This window comes from Aythya fuligula, chromosome 1, assembly GCF_009819795.1.
Source record: "Aythya fuligula isolate bAytFul2 chromosome 1, bAytFul2.pri, whole genome shotgun sequence".
Taxonomy (NCBI): domain Eukaryota; kingdom Metazoa; phylum Chordata; class Aves; order Anseriformes; family Anatidae; genus Aythya; species Aythya fuligula.
This window is the reverse complement of record NC_045559.1, coordinates 130,596,633-130,616,922: the sequence shown is the minus strand read 5'-3', so window position 1 is coordinate 130,616,922 and position 20,290 is coordinate 130,596,633. Positions and strand designations below refer to the sequence as shown.

The following is a 20,290-nucleotide window of genomic DNA, read 5'->3' as shown; positions in this document are numbered from 1 at the left end:
ACAATTATGCCTACAAAATTTTATCCTAACTCATAAGAGAAGTAATCACAAAACACAGGGAAAGTTCTGACAATACAGTCTATCCTTAACACAGTTAATTTTACTATTTTGTCAATGTAACTAACATAAATTCCATTTAATGGGAAAGAGAATTGTTTACTCCTTTGTGTCTTGAAGAGAGTCTCATGTGTTTTCCATGAAGACATCTTGTGTTGCAGCTAGTAAAAAGCTGTGTTTAAATTTTAACCTTCCTGAAGCCCACTAAAGAAATTCCATGAAAAAAAAAAAAAATCAAACAAAAAATACTTCAACATTTATTGGTATGAGATAATGAAATTAGATTGCTAGATAGCTAGTGACAAATTTGAAAGCCTTTACAACATTCAGATTGCAGATGATTAGCTGCCTCTCAGAAATGCAAATGCATGAATAGTATAGCTCTGGGAACAACTTCTTTAGTAAACGTCTGTTTAATTTAAGGTACTGTATTTCTCTTACACACAGAACAGTGTTGCCAAGCATTTAATAGCCAAGCAGTTTGGCCACATTTGGAAATAATCTTTCCTGTATGAAATAAGATTCAAAATGAAATACTCTAGTTGGAATTTTTCCATCAAATGTTAACTTCCCAATTTTTCAGTTAATAAAAAAGAATATAGATGATTATGTTGGATAGAAAATACAGTAGAAAAACTTAGCATTACTTGTTTTTATAACTGAATTCTTAGCAATCTCTGAATGATATATGTCTCTGGTGGAGGAAACGTTCTGAAGAGTGGAAAGTTCAGTCTGACTACATGGTTTTAAGAAACAGATTCCATAACAACAAACTCCATTAGCATGGTACTAGGGTTTGTATGCAAAGTGATTCCTATTGCCTCAAGGGAAAAAAGCTTGTTTTTTTTAGCTACTTCCTCGCAACTAATCCATAGCTGCAGTAACACAGACCTGAAGATGATCTATGAACCTATTTACTTTACCTGCTACAGGTAACACACAATAGCAATGGAAACTTTTGGGGATATGACAGAGCAATTGAAAAAATATATATGCAACAGCATGTAAATGACATAAATAGAAATAAAATTGTGCTAATCTAAATTCTATTCCATTAAAACAGGATTAAAACAAACAACAACAACAACAAACAACAGCAAAAAACACCACAGCTTCAGTTCATCAAAACATCAAGGCTGCAGTACAGATTCTAACTCCTCTTACAGTGAAAAGAGCTCTCTGTGTTATTCCACACTATTATAGTAAACTCCGATATTCTAGGGATGATCTTGGAAAATAATCTATAAAAGTAAGGACTCTCGTACCTGACAGAGGATATAATACATCAAAGTGAATAAATATCCACTCATGAGTAAAATCATGATGTCAGTGGGCAAAGCTCCATTACCATTGGAAGCTGGAATGAACTGGGAGAGTCCTATATATCAGAAATTTGGGTAGACCTGTAGCAGCTCTGTTGGATTTGGAAGGGTAGAACTCTTCCATTGGAGGTATAAAACTCCTCATTAAATGAGATAAAAAAGCCTGACAATATTTAGAAAAACCTTCCTTTTATTTTATACTATACTTTCATAAATTTGTATTTGTTTTGGATTAAATTATAACTTTCAATGAAATTGAAAGTAATAGCCAGGATATTTCTGTAAGAGCTAGCTGCAGTTAAACAAACAAACAAATAAATATTTGGGCCAATTTTTCCATTTCTTTCTTCTTCCTTTTCAGATCTTAATAAGATTTTATAAACAAAGTTTCTTATTGTGTTCATTTATTTTCTCTTCAAATTTTTAATGGCATAATTTTTTGCAAAGTGATAGAATGAAAGTTCAGATCGCACACTAAATACTTCATGGCATACCCCCAAATTATCATATTCCATCTCTGAAAGAAAACTAATTGATTGTTTTGCAGATCAAAGCTTTCACTTCCACATGGGAAAACAGTCTCAAAACGAAATGCCTTGTTATTTATCCACTAGTAAGCAAAAAGTAAAATCCCATATCATAAAAGTGTGGAAATGGCAAACTTTACTGTTGCCATATTCATACGTAGTAGCAACAACTGACTTTTATAGTCTTCTACCATAAAGTCAGAGACAAAAATGGATCAGAAAATAAGCAATACACTGCATTAAGTTATTGAGTCCTGTCTGCTTAATAGTGGAAACCGGGGAAACTTTTCTTTCCTTATCTACCTGGCTCCAATTTGTTCCAAATTACTATTAAACTTTTGGTATCTAACTTGCTCAGATGTAGGAGTATGTATTGAATTTTCTTTTTCTTCTTTTTTTTTTTTTTCTTTTTTTTTTAATTTTCCTCCAGTATTCTAGAATTTTATCATGTATTGCCCAAAATTAGGCTATCTAGCAAGATACTAAACGGAGGTTTCAACAAAACGTTAATTAAATTTTCAAAGGTCCACTTTATTTTTTGGTCAATCCTGAATACCATAATATATTCATAATATGCTATGTCAAATTGGTGCTAAAATACTTGCACATGAATCCTCAGATATCCTTTCAGATGGCTTGGAAAACTAACTCTACTTTAGTGATGGAGAAAATTAGGTGCTCACAGCAGCAGTGGAGTCAGCACAAGTTTGTCTTAGTCCTGAGACTTGGCAGAGACCATACAATTTTTTCACTGATATAAAGTATGTAAACATGTCTATAGCACTGACTTCCATTAAAAAAATCTCAAAACAAATTTTGTAAGAACAAAATCACTTCCACATTGGGGTGGAAGCCTATTTAGAGCTAAGCCTATCTAGTTCAGTGTGTGGCTAGGGTTTTTGATAGCGGACAAAAGCAAGTGCCCAGGAAGATGTTAACTGACAGGGAAAGCACACAGTGATCATTTCTCACCGTGTTCTCCCAGGCTCCAGTACCATACAGCTCTGGGACTTCCTGAGCCAGGAGGAAGTATCTGCACTTCATTGTTTTCACTGGATTTTTCTAGCATAATCTCTCCAGTCATCTCTTCAACTTAAATTTTTAATCAACAACCCTTTGTGACAATGAGTTTCACAATTTAAACATTTATTGACTGAACAAACTCCGTCTTTTGACTGATTTGGTTCATTTCAGTCTCCTGCAGTTTCATAAAGCCACTATACATCAGATAGTAGCATTCCTATTAATCATATAGGAATCAGGACGAAGTTAAATGACTTATCCAAAAGCACACTAAGTCAATGATAGCACTATCCACTGAACCCAGAAGTGCTGACTGCCTAGCCAAAGATTAGGCAATTCTGGAGCATTTTCTCAGAAATCTAGCTATGCAACAACAAAACAATCCAAGGAATAATGTGTAAATTTGTTCATTCAGGAAATTCACAAAGTCAAAACAGTGCATGCATTTAATAAAAATGTGTGACAATAGAAAATATGAAACAATGGTAGCTAATCTCGTTGCAAATCAAACAATGTTACCGTACTGATCATTGTTGCACTGATGTTTGCTGCCCTAGTCTGCGGTATACAAAGAGAGACCTTCTGTGTCCTTGCAGACAGTACAAATCAGAGAGAATACTTAATGTGTATTTTTGACAAAGGCCCAGTTGTCAAGTGGCATGTCATAAATAACAAGGAGGCTGCAGTACTAGTTAACAGCTAGTTCAACAAAGGGTCCCAAGTGTCTGACTATCCTGGACAATGGAACTGAAGTTTTCATCCCTGAGGCTACATCTGCAGAAGGGCTCTATGATGCAAGAGACAATTCCTGTAAATATGGACTAACATATGTACCCCTGGGAACATGTGCTGGCTATTGCTTTGGATTTAAAATATTGACTTTAAATCTTCCTAGAAAATATGTTTTTCTTTTGTTCCTGACATATGAGTACCTTTATATTTGAAAGAACTTAATTTGCAGTGAAACCATAAGGAAACAGAACTAGAAATGAGAAGATTTTTACTTACTAACAACATTAGCTTGTCCAGTGAAGATGGTGTACTGCAGCTCGTAAGAGACCACGCTGAATTCATCATCCGATGTCCAGTGGACAGTAATAGTATCATAAGAAGCTGTACAGAGCTCTTCTCGAATGGTGGGAGGGTTGGGAGCTGTCACATACAACAGAGGAGGCTTACCAACACAGTCAAGTATTTCCCATCTTACCTGAGATTTGGGCATGCATGTGACGTATGAGTTTGCAGCCCTACTGTCCAACAGACTTTACAACATAGCTTTTACTAATTAGACTTAGATTTCTATTAAATTGTTCCTAAGGAATTCTTACTATTAATATAACTACCTAAGAGCTCCAGATTTTGAAAATGTTTTGTATTAAAGAAACTTTAGCTTCAGACAGCCTAGCAAAAGTTACGTGTTGGTGGTCATGTTAAACTGTGACTGAGTGGGTACAATTTATATGCTAGTTTGCTAGGTTTGTTTCCTATCATCACATGAAAATTATCAAAATTTCATGGATCCATATCAATAGGGAAAGTCAATACTCTTCACTACTGACTTGAAAGCAGTGTTTGCCTAGCTTATTTCAACAGAGATCAGCATAAGTGGTATCTAAGAAATATAACTCTAAACATTCTTTCTTTCATGCTCAATCTTCTCTCTCCAAGTTCATTTAAATTTATTCTTAACTATCCTTTTTAATATAGATGCATATAATTTCTGTTGGCTATACAACTTACTATTTCAGTTTTATGTAAAGAGTTCTTATCATAACATCATGGCGGTAGGACATTTGCAACCTAAAATTCAATATCATAGCTAATTAAATAATTCTAGGAGACAACCCAAGCATTTTAATAAAGAATTGTCTCTCTCTTTTTTTTTTTTTTTTTTTTTTTTTTTTTAACTTTCAAGTCAACAAACAAGATTGCTACAGTTTCTATGTGTGGCAAGCTATGCAGTCTTCTTCTGCATTAATACAAAATTTTGATTTAAAGAACTATTTGAAAAATAAAACTTGAAGCAAACTTCTTAGGCCAAAATTTTCCTTATTTGATTTTTCTATAAATATAAAAAATGAAATAAGAAACAAATGAGTCTTTCTTTGGGCCTTCCTGCTTGCTTGTCTCAGTGGGAGCCTAATTCCTAATCATCTTCCCTATATGCCACCATCATGCAAAAAAAATAATTCTTGTGCTTAATAGCATTCCTCCCAGCTGTCACAGAGTAAGGAAGGAGGGCACTCAAGCTGAAACAATTACAATATGCCTAAGTTAAAGGAAAAGGAAGGCAAATCTGAATGGTATTTTGGCTGTCAGTTCTTTAACTTATGTTAATCACAAATAATGTCCTCAAAAAAAAAAAAAAAAGAAAAAAAAAAGGCACTCTGAAGGAATTCCACCTTTCCTTTTCCTTTTATAACAGCTTCTATTTATACATATAAAACATCTCTTTTACTTTCCACTAAGAATTTTTATAGTTCATATTCCTGGTTTTCTGATGTATGTTCCCAAAAATTAAAGTGCAGATGCATTTCCAAGAAGCCTCTTTCAAACAAGGGGCATAAGGAAATGTTCAAATGTGTTTCATGATATGACCATGATTTGTGATGCTATAAATATTGTAGCACAGAAGCTTACCAGTGACTTTTTTTTTTTTTTTTTCTCTAAGCAGAAAAACCATTGGGACAGATGGATATTAATAAAGAAAGAGAGAGAAATGAACTAAAATAGGAACAGTCATCTCAGGAGGGGTATACAAACAAAAATAAGAAAAAACAAACAAACAAACAAACAAACAAAAACCTCCTTGAAAGGCAAGTGTGTTAGTATTCAACTAAAGTCTTCTTCGATCTCCTTCTGCACATAACAGAACAAAACCTTTTAGTTGAGAATGTACCTGTTATTACTACAAAACAGATAATAAATATTAACTTAATGCAACACAACAATTACTGAGTGTTTAATGAACTGTAGACTGCATTTCAATAGCACCTAAGTCTCTTCAACTCCTTTGAAAATGACAGCCTTGATGTTCTCTTTATATGCACACCTGGCTGGCCTTATAGAAGGTTGGAGATTTACAGGCTTTCACACAATGAGGATGACAGGAAAAAAAAAAAAAAAAAAGAGAGAGAGAAAGATTTGACCTGAGCAGGACATCTTTTCCCTGGCTCTTGTTATTAACCCACACATGCCTGAGACTGCATTGCATGAAACTCAGCTCTCCAGCAACACTCATTTCAAAAAACTTTCAGAATAAAACTAAATATACCTGCTTCTCCTGCAGACTGACAGGGAAGTTTACATGCAAACAGTTAATCTTAAGACTTCTGAAATAATGTAGAAGTCTGACTGCAAAATTTATCATCCTGCAAGACATATTTCTTTGGAGATTATAAATCCAGAAAGCAATTAAAGAGTTAAACTTTAATCAATTATCTTCACCATCACATTTACTAGTACAGCTAGAGAGTTCATGTGCCACCAGGAAAACTCTACAGAAAGCCCAAAGCAATCTGAAGGTTACACCAGCACCTTCCCTCACAACCTTGACTAGGGCTTTATCGCTGCTTAGGAAAGGGAAGTCCAGCATGCTTCTACAACAGCAGAGAAGGAAGAGTCCTAGTCAGTTCTGCATAGTCTTAATGCTACAAGTTGTACAGCCTCATACTCCACTCCAGAAGCAGTGATTGTCCCTAAGCACTTCCAGTGCATTTCAGGGTGAGGACGCAGTACTGATTCACAACCATAAAAAGTCTGAAGTTTGACAGCTGATGCAATTAATATCCTCAGCTATTTGCAGCCTCCTGTCTACAAACTGCCACCCAATGTCAGGAAAATTTTTTTTAAAATAAAAACAATAAAATTGAAGCAGCTCTAGAAACCCCCCAAATTTACAGCCTTAAACAGCAGGGAAACCTGAAATCAGTGGCAGCAGACTTTGCAGGGCACAAAGAAAGCTACAGCAGTTTAAGGAATTGCTTTCTAACATCTGCAGCTCTCCTTGGTCATAGAGTGGCAGTCTCCATAAGAATACCAGAGCAAACATCTGTGAGTGGTAACTGCTTCTTTTGCTCTGACTTCAATCCACCTACATTCACAAATCAACATTCTGACAAATGAAAATCATTGCTTAAGGCAATGATTAAGTTCAGTTGTCTGACTTCAACTCAAAACTGAGCAGATACCCTTCAACAGTCAGGAACCATGCCTGAAATAGTCAGGAACGACACCTGAAGTGGCTGAAAGGTAATCACAAATATCCAAAAAGCAGTTATTTAAATCTGATCCTAGAAATAACTGACCTTGTGAGCATGCTTACTCCATTTCAGAGCAAAGTCAATCAGGTTTGGTCTAATGCACCTTCAGTTCAATGTCATCTGTGTGGCTTTTGACCTGAAGTAGACTGAAAGACTCACTTGGTCCAAACACCTGAGAGGCAGTTTAGGGAAACTGCCCCTTCTCATTGGTAAGTCCCAGTATGAATGCAATGGTTCCTGGGCAACTATTTCTAAATCCTTTTAGTGCAAGGTCACAGAGGTTGATCAAAATCGCATCAACTTCCTTTCGTTTGCTTGGTGTCCACCTTTCCTGGAATCGGGTGATTGACTTTGTAAGGTTTTCTTACTGATTTTTGATACTAAGGAAAAAACAAATACCTAAGCCATCTCTTTGACTTAATAGTGCTAGAATCATAGAATGGTTTGGATTAGAAGGGACTGTAAAGGTCACCTAGTTCCAACCCCCCCTGCCATGGGGTTCCACTAAGTCAGGTTGCTGTGATAATAGAAATATTAATATGGCTGAATATGAACATGAGGGAGTTGAGGAAGCTACTCTGAAACTCTCAACAGTTAATAACCGGTTTGCTGTTGTATCATGATACCAGGCTGAAACAATATGAAGGAGCTTGAAAGGCAAAATCACATCATATATGGGTACATACTAAATTTGTTAATAACACGTCATGCACAAGTTGGCATCAAGAACTCAATCATACAACCATGTCTTTGGGTAGAACTCTTCAAGAGCAACTGAATGAGAAGAGATTATATCCAAAGCTAAAGACTGAGCTGGTTCTGGAAAAGCTTTGATCTTTTAATAGTGAAAGCAATTTAGGAAGGGAGACAGGTTGCAAAAGGTTTTCAGAATGAAGTCTTTTTCATGTGAAAAAAATCCTGGCATACATTAGACAATGTATATTTGTCAGCACAGACATAGCTAGTGATGGATGAAGAAAATGTATCATTATTTGATATGGGATTTCTGAAGCAGGGAAAACTGCAAGTTCAAAGAATAGATGTTGCTTCAATTGATTTCATAGTATTAAAACTTAAGACAAGTATTTTTGATTCACAGTGGATAAAAATGTTCTTACGTCAACAATATTGTGCAGGGAATTTGCAAATCACAGACATTGCCTGGATCTAGCAAGATACTTGTTCAGGAAAAGATCAGTTCCAGATGAAAAGCTTGAGCAACTGGCAAGATAAGAAAACTTCCAAAAGACATCAAGACTATAGATACCAAAGCAGAAACAGTCAGAGGAAGATTAAGGGTATTGTTTTACTATGCTGAGCTTGACATCTCAATGTCCAGCTGGAAGCTCTCTGAGAGATATTGGAAATTCTAATTTGGATAGCAGAAGCTTTGGACAGACAGCTGTGCAAATGATGAGAGCAAAATATTTATGTTTATATTTGTGAAAGCAATAACTTAGGAGGAAAGAAAGATGCAAGCTTCAATGTGCCACACAGAAAACTGGAGTTGGGGAGGTAGAAGATGAAGATCTGGTACATTGGGGAAGAGTACCAAAGAAGAAGAAAATTTCAAGAAGAGAGCTGAGGTCACTTGCTTTGAAAGCAACTGACAGCAGAGAGAATGAGGCTGGAATTCAACTTTTGACTTTTTTTTTTTTTTTTTTTTTTTTTCAGAAGCAGTACAGATGATAGATATTATATAGGCATCCTCCTTTAATTGGCAACACAGATGTATCACTAGGACTAACAAATGGTCTTTATTTTACTTAACAATGAAACATGATAAAAGTAAAGACCAATTCACTCTGACACACAGTGTTTGGTGTAAAATCTATGAAGATTGCACACTCTGAAAGGATGAAATAAAACAGATCTTCCTCCAGAGTTTCTGAATAACAATAGAGAAGAATCAAATGCATTTGATTTTCAGGGTAATATATATACTTATACATTATATATATACATATATTTACATAAATATATTTTTACAGTCTGACTTGGTTACATTTTATGCTCAGATATTTTAGACATGTTTTGGACTGTCATTGCAGCCATATGTTATTTCTTAACGTGAAAAAAATTATTACAAAGACAAAACCAGCTAAAACTGTTCCTCATTGGCAATCAAGTGCAAAGATGAAAACAGTAGATTGGGAAAAAAACAGCCTAACAGCTTAATACATTGCAATTTCCCCTAGATTGGAATGTGATAAATTTTTCAAAATTGTGGTTGAGGTAGGAAGGCACAGGAGGAGCACAGCCAGCATGATGAACCACAGAAAGGATCTTTGTGGCATTGAACACTACGGCAAGACTACCCTTAATTTTGGTACAGATACATCCTTCCTTTTCCACATTGCACAGCTGTTAGGCTGGTAATAGTGACATGTGATGTGAGACTAGGGGGTGGAAGAATGGGCTGTATATCCTCAGAGATCTAAACCACAATTACCTAAATTTGAATGAGTCTTTCTAGCCCCTGTTTGGAGCCAATGGGGAGGACTAGGCACCTCCAGAACAGAGTCAGCTGACATGGCATATTATATCCACATTAGGTGGATATTCCTCTTTGGCTATAGAAAAGCCATGGCTGGTGATTTTTCAAGTTGATTCCTAGCTCGGGACAAATGAGTGTGGCTTTTTGCTAGCCCTTCCTTTTATTTCCTTGTCTTTTATAATTTTGTGGTGAAACTTCCACTTTGATGGCAAAATTCCAGCAAACTCTGGGGAGAATGGGAATGAGGGGAAAGGCGGATAGCATAACACCACTGGTGCTGTATAAAAACTAGTAAGTGACTCTCACCACAGTTTATTGCGCATTGTTTACTCAGGTATGCATCAAACACTGATTGCATTCACCAGTTACACAGTGAGTAATAAATTTCTTGCAGAAAAATATCCCTTATGGCAGGAACCTCACAGATTTACAAGGCAAAGGTACATGCACACAGCCTTGCTACTTCTAAAATTCATTTGATCATTTATACCCCACCATATTCCCCTGAAGAAAAGCCAGAAACGAGGCCTCCGCATGGCAAAAGACACTGTGTTTGACCACAAAGAGACTGCATGCTTTTGCATTCTTCTGAAATTACATGGGTATATTTCCTGCAACCTGGGCTAAGAGAACAGCCCTGCGTTTTGAAGTGTTTTTCTACCAATGCCCTTTCATTGCAAACTCTTGCTGCTCACAGAAGATGCTTAAATAGCCTGCAAAATGAAAACCCACACCCCGTCTCTTCTGTTTTCAATTGAACTGGAATGAATTGTTCTAATTCTGGCATTGAAATTAAAACATCCTAAATTACAGTAATTTTTTTCTTTTTGTGAGTCATTATATACTCTGACACTGCACATTACTCAGTAAGGGTCTAATGCTGCAGAAGTCTACAGGCCAAAGCTCTCAGTTAACTGAGCTGGAGCTCTGCTCTGCAGAGCACACTGCATGCTCCCCAGACTTGAACGTAGTGAGGTCCTCCAGTTATGTAATGGGGGAAATGCACAGTGACGCTGCTATGAGAAAACGTTTTTCTTTGCTGAGCCCTCCGTGCTGATTGCTTGAATGGCTTCTGGTTGCTCATGGGACAGTTGCCAGGCTGCAATCTGCCACAGCAAGAAGGAAGTCTTAAGGGAGAGGGTAACTCATCGAGCCTCCTGGGAAATGAGATTCAGTCCCTACTCTCCTTCCTCTGGCCTGGGGAAGTGCTCTGGGCCACTCCAGGCTGAGCTCCAGCTGTTCTTTTATTTCATTCTGCTGCCACGACTTTTAACTGTTTATCACTCACACTTATCCACACTGTGGTGGGGAAGGTGTGAGGAAAGGAGATAAGAGGAAATGCATCCTGGCTGTGCCCAGTACCACCAAATGCTACGTGGGGCAGTCTAGGGCTGCTAGGGGTAATATCTTTAGGATTAAATGGGAGAGCAATGAAGAAAATCCTATTGTTACTGTTTTATGAGGAATATAGTAGTATATTGAGAAGAAAATTACCTGTAAGATAATCAAGGCATTCCAATAATTTCTTCTCCCTGGTAAAATCAAGTGCGAAAGTATCAAAAGTATCATTGAGATTAATTTCAGGAATTAGAACCTGGGAGGATGCAGTTGCCATGGAAACCCTATAATGAAAAGAAGAAGTATTTTAGTACACCCAAAGACACAATAGCTTTTACATCAAGGTAGGATCTAATAATCATGATCACTGTTATTTCTCACAAAGCTTGACAAACATTTTTACAAGTATTTTAAATATATTGTTTGTTAGGAATTTCTCCTGCCACCTTTACTTTTGGAAGTAAAGTCTCCCATAAAAATCTGTTATTATTACTTATCTTTTGCCTAATGTGCAGTGCTAGATAAGTCTTTAACAAAATATCAATTAAGCAACAATATACTTTGAATTTTTCTTTCCAGCCACCCTCTGAAGCAAAGTAGCATTAGCACTATTTTTACTTGTGTTTTAAGTGAGCGTGACAGATGTTGCATCTTTCCCAACCCCTTTTCCCTATGTAGTTTCTTGCTTGAGGCATTCCTTCACAGTGCTATCTCAAGGGCTTGGTGCAGATCACCACACCTCCTCAGCTGTTTAGCACAGCACACTGCTGTTAACTTCAAAAAGCACAGGGGAGAGATCAAACCAATAGATGTCAACACAGTTTATTTTGAAAAAAAAAAAATAAAGCCAAGCATGTGTGCATACTTACGTTTCCTCCAAACTGAAATATTTCCTTGCCTACCTTGTTTCAGAAACTACATTCACTTTTGTCTGTCCAAGAGTACTAACATAAAATGCTGGGTTTTCACTGGAAAACTAGCAGCAGGGTTCATTTTTTGGCCTTCAGCCTGATATCTCAACATACTTGTTAGTGGCTAGGTGCTTAAAAATATGCTTAAAAAAAGATCAGGTGAAAATTCAACAAAGAGGTTAATAAACCTTGTGTTATACAACAGAAAATTGTTGTTTCACTTTGGAGGTAAATAGATAACCATGAGCACAATGTATGTCAGTTATCTGTCATTTGTGACATGTCAGGTCAAAATATTTTGATTGCTTCAATTAAGTTTCCCAAATTAGAGTATTTCACTGTAGATGAGACTGAAAAGGCTCCAGGCCAAACACTTGTTAAGAACTGCATTTTCATATTTCTCATTTAGTATTTTAGGAACACAATTAGAAAATTTAAAACCTGAGCTGTATATATTTTTTTTGTCTTCAGCTCAGTTTTCAAAGACTCGGCTGAGGAGCTTTCTTAGTCAATAATTCTTGTTATACAGTTTTCATCATAATTTCTCTTTGAAATTGTGATTGTTTTCTTCCCCCAGTCCTCCCATCCCCCAGTAGCTCACCTGCAGTTATAGTTACGCTATCATGTTTCTATATCTAGTAGAGAAACAAGACATATATTTCATTTAGGGCCTGTGTTAGGGCAAAGCCAGGCTAATACACACCTACAAAAAATCATCAATGGCCTTGCTAAGAAACCAGCAAGCAGCTATGCAAGGAGAAGAGCTTCTCTGAATGCCTCCATAAAGCACATTTATTATGAAGAAGATCACAGCACCAGGCTCTTTTGGACAGTTATTTTGAACAGTGCAAAAGGGACACTGTACTTGGCTGGACAGGGATTTTCTAGGATAAATACATTTCACCCATTGTAAATAATGCATGACGTACATCATTGCAGGATGTATAATGTCTTTGCTATACCTAGTTACTTGTTGTGATTACAATAGGGAATATTATATTGAAATTACTTTGAAATGTGAGTATGAAGAAATGCAATGTGCATAATTTCAGGAGACGATTTTAGCTCTGGTAGTTCAGGACCCTGTTGAGAGTGTTGCATGCGTAGCCTAGAAGCAAACAAAATATTGCTCACCACATGGGAACAAGAAAGAACTTGTGAGAAATAATTTATTAATAAGATTTAGTCTCTTTCTCCATTTTTAATTTATCTGCAAGCACCTGGGGTTTTTCCCCTCATTTTTATTCACTGCTTGGAATGATTTTTTTGATTTGCAGGTTGTTCGCAGTCCTCTCATTATAGATAGTGATCTGTAATAGCCAAGAATTAGATCTGATTGGACACATATGTCAGCTGGTCTCATTTCTGTTCTCTGAGCATCTCTCCTGTGGCTGTATTTATGATGCAACTGCTCATGTTTACAAGTTCAAAATTAGAGCTTCTCTGAGTATTCTCTGGCAGTCTGTTAAAAAGGTTTGTATCACCATAGGTTTCTGTCCTACTGCTTATTCCACTGGATATTGAAAAAAGGCCATACTCTCACCTTCAGCATTTTACTCATGATATTCTTAAATATTCTGTGGTAGTTTTGCTATCAGCTTCAGCTGGGAAAAAGAAGTGGCACAACATAGCTTGGTGATAGAATATAAAACAGGGTACAAGTCTAACAGACCAAATTTAATCCATTGTCTTGTCTTTCCTTGCTTTGCCTTTTTCATCAGAGTTTCAATTCTCTGAACATTTAAAGAGTAACACAGAGTTTCTCACTTGTTTATAAATTGATTAAAATAGCTTTGGTGAAGTTCGATATTTTAGGAATCTGCACACTGTGCTCTGAAGTAAGTGATAGGCTTAAAATACATATAAATTTAGAACAAGGAGTTTCATTGTTTGGACTAGGTTAAAAGTTGGCTGGACATTGTGCAGATACAATGTGAACCCACAGATTAAAATAAACAAATGAAGAAACAAACAAACAAAACCAAACATCTGAATGAATAAAGATATTTGTTAATCATTTTTTTCTTCACTGTCACAGATACTTGCACCGTCTTTTGTTTCTCTTCCTGATGGCTAAATAGCTGATAGTTCCAAGATTTTTCTCTTTTTCATCAGAAACTACTGATGAAACTGGGTGGGAATGTTTTAGCATTCACCCTGTTGCCCTGAAAACCAGACTGAATTTTCTAACAGCACAGTTTCCTGGAATCACTCAGGCCCTTGTCTTTGGGTCCTTGATAATCTGAAAAGGAACTAATATTCTAGAAGTAGTAGAAATTCCTGGCACCCAGGAACCCAGCACAGCAGCCTCCATCACTTCCAGACACCCAACTTGTTGAACCCTCAACACTTTGAGTGGGCTACCTCAGAGATGTCCTTTCTACCTGCTATTTTGTGAAGGATATGAGACAGCTAAGATCTTAACAAAATTCTTCTAGTGAATGCACTTTCTTTCTTATTTCTTTCTCAGTCTCAGAATTTTTAATGGATTAGGAATTTAAGTTTCTAGGCACCTTATTTTTCATTGTGTTTAGTACCAGATCTCTGCTTGGCATCTATTAATACCTACACTACCTCCTTCATCTGTGCATGCTCTTACTGTACTAACACTTATTTCACCCCCTTTTCTGACTGCTCCTTTTTTAAAAGGGATGTTTTGATTTAACATTAGAGAAAGATCCTTCCCAGTCTGGAACAGCCCTAAGTAGTGTTATTGAGGAATGCAGCATCCTCCCCTCTTTGACCACATCACCACAGTAGCGGTACAAAACAATACAGCAATTACGACAACCTATCTGCCTTAAATTGAGACTCTTCTGCTTATCAAGAGGAACATTTCTTTTTTACCTTTCAGTGATGTTTTTAGCAGTTTGCAGGAAGCGAGCATGATCGTTCTCCTTCAGAGACTGCTCAGCCTGAGAGATGAGGGATGTTGAGCGCTCAATGCACTGTTTGCAGTTCGCAATCTGCTGAGCCAGTTTTCTCAACCTTACAACCTTGAGTGGAAACACGAGAAAACAGTCAGTTCTCTAACGTCACAAATCATGATTGCATTTACACTTCCGAGACAGAACTGTCATGCAAAGGGGAAGCTAAGATGAATGGCTTCACTGACAAGAGCTTCTTTCACACCAGTTTGATGGTGAGCGCCTTCCACTAGCCACATAACATTTTTAATAAGGGGACAGGCACAGCCTTTATACCTCAAAGTTTTCCACATGGAAAACAACAGGGGAGAGCCAAAACAAGCACAGCTGGCCTATTTTCCAGCAGAAGAAACATAATTTCCTGGTACTTTCTGCTTACATGATAACTAAAGGTTATTTAGATAACCATTTCCCTGAAGTGATGAGATTTGTGTTAAGGGCAACTTGTGGATTACTTACTTTTTTTTCCTGTTACTGAGGAGAATTTCATAAAAAATCATCTGAAAATAAAACTTGAGTAAAAAGACTTAAATTCTCCCAGCAATACATGCCTGCCCTTTTTGTTATGTGCTTTTAGTCAGACAGGGTTTTTTTTATTTGTTGGATATTTTTAACAGGATGAAAGGACAGTAATACTGAAGAGATGATTATTATTACTGAAAACACGTGTTGGAGATAAACACAGAAGATGCGACTGTAGTCATTAGCTGAAATATTAGGAAGGAGCACAGTCAATCCCCCATTTAAAGACAATGTTGGCTAACAAAACTTCTAGTTCCTGAAAGACCTGGGGGACCTTCCTGTTGTTATCTTATCAAGATTGCTGCTACTTCATAGTTTGAACAAGAGTAAGAAAAAGGAAGGCAATTAAATAAATCTGGAGTTCAGAAAGACCCAGTTACATGAAAAATAAGGAAACTAAACTGTATATGGATTAGCAAATTTATAATTAAATAAAGTTCCTGCTCTCAGCAATTAGGGTATAAACTTTAAAGTTACTGAATTTGCCGATATAATTGTGACAGGAGTTCAGCATTTTTAGCAAAGATGAAGGTGTCTTCATGTGCCTACATGACAACAGAAGTCAGTAGAAAAATACATCTTTTGGCAAACTTTCAGAAAGAACACACTATCGAAACGATCAATTTTTTTTTTTTTTTTTTTTTTTTTTTTTTTTGGTAAAGAGAAAAATGCTTGTAAGGCATGAAGATTTTGACAATGCTACTGATCTGATCAGGTTCTCTCCTCACAGTTCAAGAGCTCCAGATCCCACTGACTTGGAGGCCCTCCCACTTTGTCCACGTCTTTGCTTTGCTGGATGCCCAAACCTGGATGCAGTAACTAGATGAGGTCTAGTGCTTGAAAGTGTTGCATGAGGAAGATAATCTCTTCCATTGTTTTACTGGCTGCACTTCTGTTGATAAAGCCCATGTTGGTTTCTTTCCTACTTTTGATTCATGTTTAGGCTGTTGAGCACCAAGATGTACAATTGCATTGGGAAAGACTTAATAAATGAAGTACTCTCACAATTACTTATGCAAGTAAGGAATTGTATTCACAACCTAGCATTTTATAAATACACTGGGAGGTGAAGATAGATAGATACTGAGAAGTGTCAACAGACTGTCCCATGGAGAACAAAATATTTTCAGTAATTGTGCATTTACTCGGAGATCACTATTTGGTTACACCAGTCTAACCAGAGAAAGGTTCATTGCAGTAATAAACATCTCAACTCTTTATTTAAGTATTAATTAACAAAATGAACTGAAATAAATGTTACCTTGTAAGTTTTTTAACAATTAGATGTCATAATTTGTGAGGTCTACATATGAACTTGGCTTTTTGTTTACTTGAATTTTCCTTACGTCTTCAAAAAGTCATCTTTTAAAGGAAGAAAGTTTGTGACCTCTGCACTAAAATTATTCTATTTAAATCTTTTTTTTCCTGCTATGTGCTTTGTTGGATTGTATAAATTTAGAGTGATAAGTGAGATTAAGGATGGAGCTGCACCATATTATAAGAATCGTATGTCTTAATCTGAAGCCCTGCAGTCACAGCTAGAACTATACTTGAGTTCTTCCATCTCTGTAGCCTTAACTGTGGTTCTCTAAACAAATGTGCCATGCTCTGCCTTCTAGAATGACTATGGAGAACAGTCACAGACTGCTCTAAAAGAAGACACCTGGGGCTGAATTTCCTGTGGCTTTTCAGATTTTCTGGCCAATAAAAAGAAAAAGAGTTCCCTGGGCACTGTAATCCTTAGCAAAATTTCATGATATGTATCTAAAATGCCTGAATTGTAGCTATTATAGTATTTACATAATTGCTTAGAAAAGACTAGCCTGATTCTCATTTTAAGAACATATGAACAGCTGATCTTAATTGTCCATCTAGCTCGCCATCACAGGCCAGTAGTGGAGGCATCGGATTGGGAAATAATACTTTCTCAGAACACTGGCTCAGCCAACAGCAATTTGTCTCTCATAGATATCTGGAGTTTGAAGTGGTGTTGTGGTATTTAATTCTGTATTTTTGTTGTTGCTGTTGTTACTTTTTTTTTTTTTTTCTAGTTTTTCTTCATTTTGTTTTTCTTCCATGAGTTAATCCACCTGTCTCTTGAACCCATTAAATCTTTCAACATCTACAACATTCTGAGGTAAAGTGTTCAAGTCTTTAACTCTCTCCTTTGGTATCACTTTTTGGTTGATCAAAATGGAACAAAGAATGGGGATAAATTCTGATATCAGCTACATTTACATAAATTTGGAGTCAATTGTATCATAAATCTTCCATGCTTTAACGGATATTAGACTACACCTTCACAGGCAATATACTTTTAGAAAGCAACTTATATATATAACACAAATCCAAATGGATGGAAAGTTTTCTATTTTGTTGAAAGCACAACTGGATTCACAGAGTCAAAACAATAATGCAGAAGGCCACCATTTCCATTTGCAGGGGACTTATATTTTGTTAACAGTATGAGGAAATTCAGGTTCTGTCACACAAGGTACAGGACTTGTGGTTTCAAACATGTTTAAGTCAGCCCTTGCCTACAGGCTTTTCATTTCAAGTTAATTGGAATATCTTGACAACTGAGCAAACCATTTAACCTGCTCTTGACTTTGTTCCTTTCCTGAGCTTTTCCCACACAAGAAGAGTTTATATTTGACTTAGTTAGCTTAGCAGTTAAAGAGTAAACACCATGTACCAAGAAAATAAGAATGTTAATTCAGCTCTAATGTGTTTCTGGGTTAACAGATAGCTAGCTTAAAGAGAAGAAATTTGAATATTTTACTGCCCAATATGTTTGTCACTAATAATCATCACACCTCAGTAATTAGAAATGTATACTTCATTGTGTATACTGTATACTTCATGTATACTTCATTGCTTTTTTATGAATATTTATTTTTTTCATAAACAAGTTAGATTTTCTTTTCTTAAGAATGACAATGGTTGAGATGTATTCCTTATGTAATATTATTTTTATAAGTCTTATAATAAATAATTAAAGAATCTAATCTAACTTATTCTTGTTGATAATTGTCAGCCACAATAGCAAGTGTTGTGGCACTTTGTGAAGGTGAAAATTTTGGGGAAACAGTCAGAAATATAACAGAGTGAAAGAAGCATTAATTAGTCATCACTTTATTATTATTTACTGACAGTGATATAATTTCAGTGTTTATCCTTAAAAATCATAATCACCTGTAGGAAGAGAAATGCTAAAGAAAGTGTTGAAGTCTAACGTACTAATTTTAACCAATTTTATTCCTCTTTACATGAAGGCAGTAGTGGCCCAGGACTACATAAGGACTCATACAGATTTATATTAATAGCACCTGAAGTCAAAAAACTGTCAAAAAAAAAGCATGAAGAAGTAATGTTGACCTACTTGCTATCAAAAGAAGAAAAGCTGTTACCTTTCCTTCCTTGATTTTAGTTCCAATTATTTGTCGTCTTTGCTGGATTATTTCAATGAGCTGGTCACATTCTTCCATCAGCTTGGTTTCCTGGCGGGATGCGTTTACCTACAAAGCAAGCCATGTTGATTGTTATTTATTTATTTATTTATTTATTTATTTTACTCCGCCCTGTGTACAATAAATATGTTGTTTTGCTTTTCTTATTTTTGTGATTTGTGACTGTGACATGCCTGAAAGTTCTATTTGAGTCTTATATGTACCTTCTGTAAGAGATGGGACTAGCAAATAGATACTTATTTTATTTCTATCTCAAATGAAGGAAGCCTGGTCCTGTGATAACTGAGTGATGTCAGCTATAATTGACATTAGTGAGAAGTGAAAGCTTTTCCAGAGATGCTTAACCTGTCACGAATGCAAGAAGTACATAGGACTGCAGTGAATACTCATGCATGTAAGAGCAAAAGTATTGGAAGTACTGGATCACACAGTCCCTCTACTACAGTATCCTGTCTTTATCAGCTGCTAGTATGAGCATCTGCTAGTAGAGCACCTTACAAAAGCCAAGCATGTATGATGGTTCCCATGATTATTGTCTCATCCTCCAATCAATTGCAGATCAGAGTCTTTTTGAAACAATTTTTATGTCATTAGTAATCCTCATAAGAGTTATCTTCTATGAATTTACTCACTCTTTCCTTCCAACCCTCTAAAATTTGTTTTCCCATCCCCACCCTCCTATGACAGTGAGATCCAAAGTTTAACTCATAGTCAAGCAAGCAACTGTCTCTTTTAGAGGGATCTGAACCCCCTTTCAGCTGCATTTTATGATCCCAAATTATTTTACTGGAAAGAAGAGTGATACCTAACCTCAATTTTCATGCCACCCGCAATTTTCTACACCACTGTTTTATCCTCCTGTAGGGCTGAAGAGTCTGAAATGATTCAGATTTTCTTCACATGAAAGCTGTTCCATACTTCCAATCATTCTTGTTTTCTTCTCTGAAACTTTGCCAGGTCTACCACCTACTTTTTCGTAGGGGGAACAGAACTGTATTATATGCCCAAGGTGCAAACAAACTACGGAGTTATACAGTGGCATGATACATTATCTATTTTGCTGTGGTTATTTTTATAACGATTCCTAATGTTTGATTTGCTGAATTTAATACTTGAAAAATTAGTATTTTTTATTATTTTAAATGTCCATATAGTAGTTTCTGAAAGACTCAAGTTACCAAACATCCAACTGACATTATCTAGTCATGTGCATTTAATGTTTTATTTTTTAGTAGTACTTTGCCTCTGACAGTTAATCAACTAGAAAGCATTAGCTGTACTTGTGTAGATATCTACAGTATAAATGTATGAACTGCTGAAACTATTTTTAGCACAAAAAAAAATCCTCACAAAACAAAACATTTTGTTTCACGTTAAGATAGATTGTTTTAATGAAAAGTCAGCATTTAATATGACAAGCAAAATGGACCTCCC

General features: G+C 36.2%; 1 protein-coding gene across 4 annotated transcripts in view; it reads right to left on the bottom strand.

Annotated features, from left to right (window-relative positions):
* The window catches only part of MID1 (midline 1), a 238,236-nt gene that overhangs the window by 8,869 nt on the left and 209,077 nt on the right, over positions 1-20,290 (bottom strand). For 3 of the 4 annotated variants that reach the window (XM_032192990.1, XM_032192971.1, XM_032192980.1), the window contains exons 4-7: positions 18,797-18,904; positions 14,785-14,933; positions 11,183-11,310; positions 3,938-4,081 (exon numbers count right to left, since the gene is read on the bottom strand). In XM_032192990.1, the coding sequence (XP_032048881.1) occupies positions 3,938-4,081; positions 11,183-11,310; positions 14,785-14,933; positions 18,797-18,904 (529 nt within the window). Of the gene's footprint in view, positions 1-3,937; positions 4,082-11,182; positions 11,311-14,784; positions 14,934-18,768; positions 18,905-20,290 lie in introns of those variants that run through there. The other variant, XM_032193000.1, reaches the window with a different exon arrangement.